This window comes from Equus przewalskii, chromosome 2, assembly GCF_037783145.1.
Source record: "Equus przewalskii isolate Varuska chromosome 2, EquPr2, whole genome shotgun sequence".
NCBI classification, from domain to species: Eukaryota; Metazoa; Chordata; class Mammalia; order Perissodactyla; family Equidae; genus Equus; species Equus przewalskii.
In genome coordinates this window covers 56,377,579-56,384,102 of record NC_091832.1, presented here as the reverse complement: position 1 = coordinate 56,384,102, position 6,524 = coordinate 56,377,579, and the positions used below count along the sequence as shown (strand labels likewise).

Here is a 6,524-nt window from a genome sequence, read left to right as displayed (position 1 = left end):
CGCTGCCCAGTGTCACCCCACAGCCCCAGGTTTGAGCCCCAGCATCGCCCTTTATCTGCACCCAACAGGAGCACAATTGATTTCTTCCAGGGCTGTGGCCTGAGGTCAACATTCCCCAAAGAGCAGGTCAGACCGACAAAACAATCAAACCACAAAGCAAATGGTACAATTTTAATTCATCCACAAGTCAAATAGAAAGAACGTAAAAGAGTGTTCTGCACAAACATGAGAGAGAGAGGGAGGGAGGGGATGAGGAAGGGGGAGAGAAAAGGAGGAGTAAGAAAAGGGAGAGAAAGAAGGACGAGGCGGCGAGCGAAGGAAGAAAGAGGAGGGGCGAGGGAGAGAGCGGACTGTGGCCCAAGTCCTGTTTTGGCCTCGTCTCTCCCCTTCTCCCCAACGCTTGGCATGTTGACAACACAGCGTCCTGTGCTGGGACTCCCAATGGCTTGTTCCTGGACTGTGTCCCAGGTCCCCCCTCAGGGGGGCACACGGCTGTCAGTCCAGACCAAACTCACATTAAATAAATTCCAATATACACTGTACAAGAAAGCCAGGTCCATCCCTCATCTCACCATCCACCCACCCCAAAAGAAAGCCCCTCCCTGGTCCCTCTGTGCATGGGGGGGACCTCTGAGTTCGGAAGAGGAAGGAGAAGGAACAGCTTGGTTCCCAAATGGGCCTGCCATGTCCATGCATAACACCACTGTGGCCACTAGGGACACCAGTGTGACCCCCCTGCCCAACCTGCCTGGCGGGTGTGAGGAGGGAGTGTCTGGGAGGCAGCAGGGCCCCCTCTGAGCCCTCTCTGTCATCCCCTGGTATCTACAGCCCTGAGGCCCCTCTGTCCAGCTGCAGCCTGAGCAGCACAGTCTGGGGGTCGGGTGGGGAGAGGGGGTCGTGCAAAGTGGCAAGGGCAGAAGGACTCCCCTCGGCCTTCCCCCTGAGAAGACCCACGTGACCGAAGGCAAGGTGGGGGCCGGGGCAGGGGAGGTACACGACAGGCGGGGCGGAAGACGCGGGCAGGTGGCGCCCACCCTCCGTCACTCTGCAGGCGGGTGGGCCAGGTTGGCCAGAACCTTGGCCTGGTCCACAGCATCGAGCAGGTTCTTGGCGTCCACAGCCAGGGTGTGGGAGGCTGTGAGCATCTGTCGCTTGCACTCCTCGCTCAGGGAGGTCACGGCATTTTGCTGGGCCAGCCGCATCTTATTGATGAGCTCAGCCAGGTCCTTGTTGAGCAGTTTCTGGGTCCCCTCAATCTGTAGAAAGAGTGCACGGAAGAGGCTGGGAGTCTGAGAGGCTGCAAAGTCTAGGCCTGGAGGATTAGGAAGCCCTGAAAGTGTCCACCTGGGCAGTGGCCGAAGCAGTCGGAAGTTCTCTGGGCGGCAAGTCAGACCTGGGCCTGGGCTGAGTCCAAGAACCCATGTGGACTGGAGCCAGGTCAGCAAGGACAGACATTGCAGACATCCTGGACCCCAGCTCACCCCGCCCCAGCCCAGTCTGATCCAGCCCCACAGACCCTTCTCCCTTCATGGCAATGTCCCCTCTTGCTGGCCCAACATTCAAGTGGATGGTCAGTGGTCAAGTGTGTTTATTCACTTGTTAGCTGTCCACTGTCAAATCAGGAGATCAGGGCCAGTGGTTTGGGCTGTAGGGGAGAGCTGTAGGGTTCCATTTACTGCTGTATCTTCAGCCTAGCACACCGCTGAGCACATGCTCTGAGCTCAAGTGGAATGAGTGACTGGACGATGGCTGGCCTGGGGCTCCTCTGTGGGCTGCTGCCGCCACCCAGAGGGAAGCCAGGAAATGCCCACACCCTCCTGCATCGTCCTATCTTGAGCAGTCACAGACAGTGGGGACAGTGGTGGGGTGTGGGGGTCACCTGTGCCACGTCCCTGGCCACTGGGGGATGGTGGATTAAACTACAGCCTGGCAGGGGTTGTGGGGTTCTGCTGGGGTCTATGGCTGGTTTCCAGACAGACACCCAACAAATGTGCAGAGGCACCGTATGTTTCGTATTGCCATGGTAACAAATTACCACACATGTAGTGGCTTAAAACAACACACACTTATTCTCTTACTGTTCTGGAGGTCAGAGAGGTCCTATGGGGCTAAAGTCAAGGGACAGCTGGGCTGCATGCCTTCTGCAGCCTCTAGGGGACACCCTGTTCCCTGCCTTTTCTGACGCTGCCTTCCTCGGCTTGTGGATCCTTCCAGCAATGGCATCATTCCAACCTCTGCTTCTGCCCTCACATCTCCTCCTCTGACTCTTATAAGACCTCTGCTTCTGCCTCTCTTACAAGGACCCTTGTGATTACATTGGACCAGCATAATCTCCCCACCTCAAGACCCTTAACTTAATCACACCTGCAAAGTCCCCTTTGCCATGTAAGGTAACAGTCATGCGTTCCGGGCATTAGGACGTGGACGTCTGGGCAGGGGCATTATTCTGCCCACCCTAGGCCCCACCTACATGTAGGGCACCAAGACTCCATTTTGGTTTTCATTGATAGTTTGTTTCTCACTTAAATAAAGAAAATGAGATTAAATGACCCATTAAAGAAACCTTAACAGCTATTTTGATGGCACAGGCACCTTAACCTTGGGCTGGAGGGTGACCACATAAAGGAGCGCACGAGGGGAAGGGCAGCTGTGTGCTCCTTTGCATATCCTCACACACTGAGAAGTCGCTGGAGCCATCTAAGTCTAAACTAGGACATTCGCCATGGGAAGCTGGCCGAGTCTCTGGGTGCCAGCTCAGCTGCTTATGGTACCCGCTCAGATGTGCTGTCAGAGCCAACTGCTGAAGGCCCAGCAGGCAAGATGAGGCTGCTCAGGGCCCTCATGAGCCTCCTGTGTGGAATACAGCTGGGGCAGGTGGAGGTGAAGGGGAGAGGCGACAGCCAATGGCACATTCTGGGACGAGGACACCCACCTCGGTCCGTGAAGATGACGGCAAGGAGGGCAGGAGATCGTCCACGCTCCCGATGAGCTTCCGCAGGGTCAGGCCCACGTTCTGGGAGAGAAAGGGGCAGGGTGACCGTCACCTTTCTTTTGAGAACCTCAGGTTTCCCTTGGGAAGAGCCTTTCTGGGACAGGACACACCTTCCGAGGCTACCTGGGACTAGATTCCCTTTGAGCACCTTGCTGTACTAGGGGTCTTCCTGGGAAAGGCACCTACTGGGCAGACAAGGAAGCTCAGCCCCTCCCCGCTTCCCTCCTGGGCGCGATGCGCAGCCTGCACCTTGCCGTCCCCGCCTCCTGCCCCTGGCTCTCACCTTCACCACCACCACGTAGCCCTCGGGAGGCAGCTGACAGAGCTCGTTCTTGAGGTCCAGCACAGCCCGCACCAGCTCCATGACGTTGAGGTACACCAGGTCGTCGGTGCGGTCCAGGTTGGCTGTGGGCTGGATGGACTGCGGGGAGAGAAGCAGACCGCCGGAGGGGCAGGCTGTGAGTCAGGGGGCAGCACCAGTCTTTCCCGGGCAGGCACCACCGGTGCCCACTCAGCCACCAGCCCAATATGAAAAGACTCTTCTCCGAAATGATAGTGCCCTGCCCTCCCTTCTGCTTCCAGGGCAGTGGTTCTCACGTTAGAGTCTGCCAGGGGGCCTTAGAGAAGACTGGTGGCCGGCTTCACACCAGACCAACCGAACCACCTCCTGGGCATGGGGGTCAGGTGGTGTTGGAAGTTCCTCAGGTTATTCTAATGGACAGCCAAGGCTGTGAGCCACTGTCCGAGAGTGAGGGTCTCAGGCCACTGTAGGAACAGAGTGGGTGCTGGAAGCCAAGCAGGCAGGCTTGAGAGAAGAAGGGGGCCCACACCTCCTCTTCCAAGGGCTGGACCAATGGGCTTTCCTCCAGGTTGGGGAGAGGGCACGAGAGACGGGAGACTGGTCTTCCCCTTGCTTTCTCATGGGTTAGCTGTGTGGCCTCAGACGAGGCACTTCACCTCTCTGGGCCTCTGCTATATAATGAGGATACTGGACTGGATGATTTCCGAGGGCCTCCGAAATCTTTTCAGTCCACGGCCTCCAGTCTTGTGAAGCCCTGCTTCCAATTCATTACCAGCTTCGGCACAACCAACACATACCTGAGCGCCCAGCCGCGGTGGCTTCTGTGGGGGTCCCGTGAACTCCGCTGCAAGGGAGAGGGGGAGTGAGTAGGGGGAGTTCTCAGCATCCTCGCCCTTCCCTTTGTGACTCCTGATAACCAAACCAACCCTCTCTCCTCTACTACCGGGAGACCCAGAACAATTAACCCTGAATTCCAGGAAGAAGGCAGGGAAAAGAAGCTCTGGTCAACCTGGTCCTCCCTTTCTTGGGGACAAGCACTGCTGTCCATCTTACAGAAAGAAAAAGCCAAAGTCGCAGCAGAGATGGAGTGACTGCAGTGGGTGTCCCAACCCCGGCAAGCCTGTGCTCCCTGCCCTGGCACCGGGCCCTGAGGACAGCACACACACTGGCCTCGACAGCCCGGGAGGAAGAACTTCACTTTGTGAAGGCAGCAGGTGGCTGTGGAGCCCCCACCCCGGGGCAACAGCAGCTAAGGGGGTAGATTTGCGAGGATTCCCCAGTAGTTTGCTTTGAGCGTTTGGGAGTCCAGGGAGTGAAATGGCAGAACCACACTATTCACTCCCACTTTGATCAGTGAAGACACCTACAAGCCCTGTGGAGCTGCTGGGAGAGTGAGCCCTGGAGTGGAAGTCGGGAGACCTGGTTATACTCTCATCTCCACCTCCAAAGAGCCGTGTGACCTAGGGCGGCTCACTTACACTCTCTGGGCCTTACTTTTCATCTGTCACATAAGAGGGTTAGCTCAGAAGGTACCTGGAGCCTGGGCTCAAAGCTGAGCTCTGCTAATTACTAGCTGTGTGACTTTGGATAAGTTACTTAACCTTCCTGTGCCTTGGTTTCATGTCCTTTGTAAAATGGGCATGATAATAAATTGTACCCATCCCATAGAGCTGCTGTGAGATTAAGTGAGTTGACATTTGTGAGCAACTTGGGCCCATGCTTGGCTTGTGTTTAGTTCTCTGTGACTGTTGTCATTGTCGTTGGCTGCTGTCATCATCATCATCATCATCGCTACCATCAGCCCCAGGCCTCTGAGATGATGATGATGAGCCTGGCTCACTGCTGGCTCATCCCTCCCCCCTTCAGCAGAGACTTCTGGAAAGATCCTGTGGGCTCGGCTGCCCCTCTTTCTCTCTTCCATCCCTTGGGCCCAGGGAAGGTGAGATCTACCAGGAGAAGCGGGTGGAGCTACTTTATTTTTCTCCATAAAGCCTCCAACAGAGTGAGTGGGAGCTAGGAAGGAAGAAAGAATCACCAGCTCTTCCAAATAAACGCAAGAAGGAGATCAACTGGGAAGAGGACTGAGGACAGAGAGAGACGAGAAATGGCACTAGGCAGGGAGGGAGTGGGGCCGACAGATGGAGGGGAAGGGGAGAAAGCAACTCAACATTTCTTAAAACGGAAACTAGACGCTGCTGCTCTCTGCCAGGGGCAGTCAGCAAGCAGCTCGATGCAAGATGTCAAGAGGAAACTCCCGCCAAAAGGAAGGGCGTGAACACTTACTGTAGCCAGGCTCCTTCTCCGGGGTCTGCAAGGAAGGAAAGAGAACATGTCACTAACGTGGCTCTGGGGACAATCCACTTCCCCCCTCAACTGTTCCCCAGCCCTTGACTGTGCATGTAGAGGTTTCGAGGTCATAGTCACAGGGGCTCTGGGGAGCTCCTGATGAAAAGTGACCCAGGGCTGGGCCTGCCCTTTCCAGGAGGCTGAGGGGCGCTGTGGCCGAGGAAAGTGGTGCTGAGGGTCTCGATCAGGTGAGAACTCAGGAAAGGAGCCTCGTGGGGATCAGAGGAAAGAGAAAGACAGGCTCCCAATGTGAGAGGCAGAAAGGGAGAGAGGGGCAGACCCAGGGTGCTGGAGCTGGGGTCCCCTGGCCTTCACTCTAAGGCAGAGACCTCTCCCAGTGACTTACCAACGGGGACTTATCGTTCATGTAAACCATGGGGTCCTGCAGAGGAGGAAACCAAAGCAAAGGACTTAGGATTCTGGAACTAAAATCCCCTGAATGATGGAGAGCATTCACTCTAGTCAGTGGGGAGGCGAAAGAGGACACAAACTGACATGATGCCGTGGACCTCTCTCCCATGCAAGCACTTGCATGACAGTGTGTCCAGCGGTGCTGCAGGGAATGGTGTCCCTTCCCACCCAGGCCCAGCGGCTGCTCACCAAGGATTTCTCCTCCTGCCTCAGCCACTGGTAATCTTCCACCATCTGCTTCTGCTGCTTATCCAGGATCTGCCGCATCTTGACCCTCTCGGCCTCCCAGAGCTGCTGGGCCTCTTCTCGGCTGCTGGGTCGGACGAAGTCCCCCTCCTGAGAGGACAGTGGGGAGAGAGGAGAGGACACAATGAGCCCAGTCCCCAGACTCAGGAGGGACAATCCCCTGAAGAGCCACAAGCCTTGGCCCTGTCAGCTGCTTTCTTCTTGTAAAGTTGTTCTTAAATCCACAGC

The 6,524-nt window shown here is 56.3% G+C and overlaps 1 protein-coding gene across 22 annotated transcripts in view; it reads right to left on the bottom strand.

Annotated features, from left to right (window-relative positions):
* Nucleotides 1-156: 156 nt before the first annotated feature.
* PTK2B (protein tyrosine kinase 2 beta) overlaps nucleotides 157-6,524 on the bottom strand; it is a 123,402-nt gene continuing 117,034 nt past the window's right edge. For all 22 annotated transcript variants that reach the window (XM_070611318.1, XM_070611314.1, XM_070611325.1 and 19 more), the window contains 7 exons: nucleotides 6,240-6,386; nucleotides 5,986-6,021; nucleotides 5,577-5,601; nucleotides 4,091-4,137; nucleotides 3,276-3,413; nucleotides 2,933-3,013; nucleotides 157-1,256 (listed from right to left, as the gene is read on the bottom strand). In XM_070611318.1, the coding sequence (XP_070467419.1) occupies nucleotides 1,041-1,256; nucleotides 2,933-3,013; nucleotides 3,276-3,413; nucleotides 4,091-4,137; nucleotides 5,577-5,601; nucleotides 5,986-6,021; nucleotides 6,240-6,386 (690 nt within the window). In that variant the 3' untranslated portion in view covers nucleotides 157-1,040. The remainder of the gene's footprint in view (nucleotides 1,257-2,932; nucleotides 3,014-3,275; nucleotides 3,414-4,090; nucleotides 4,138-5,576; nucleotides 5,602-5,985; nucleotides 6,022-6,239; nucleotides 6,387-6,524) is intronic.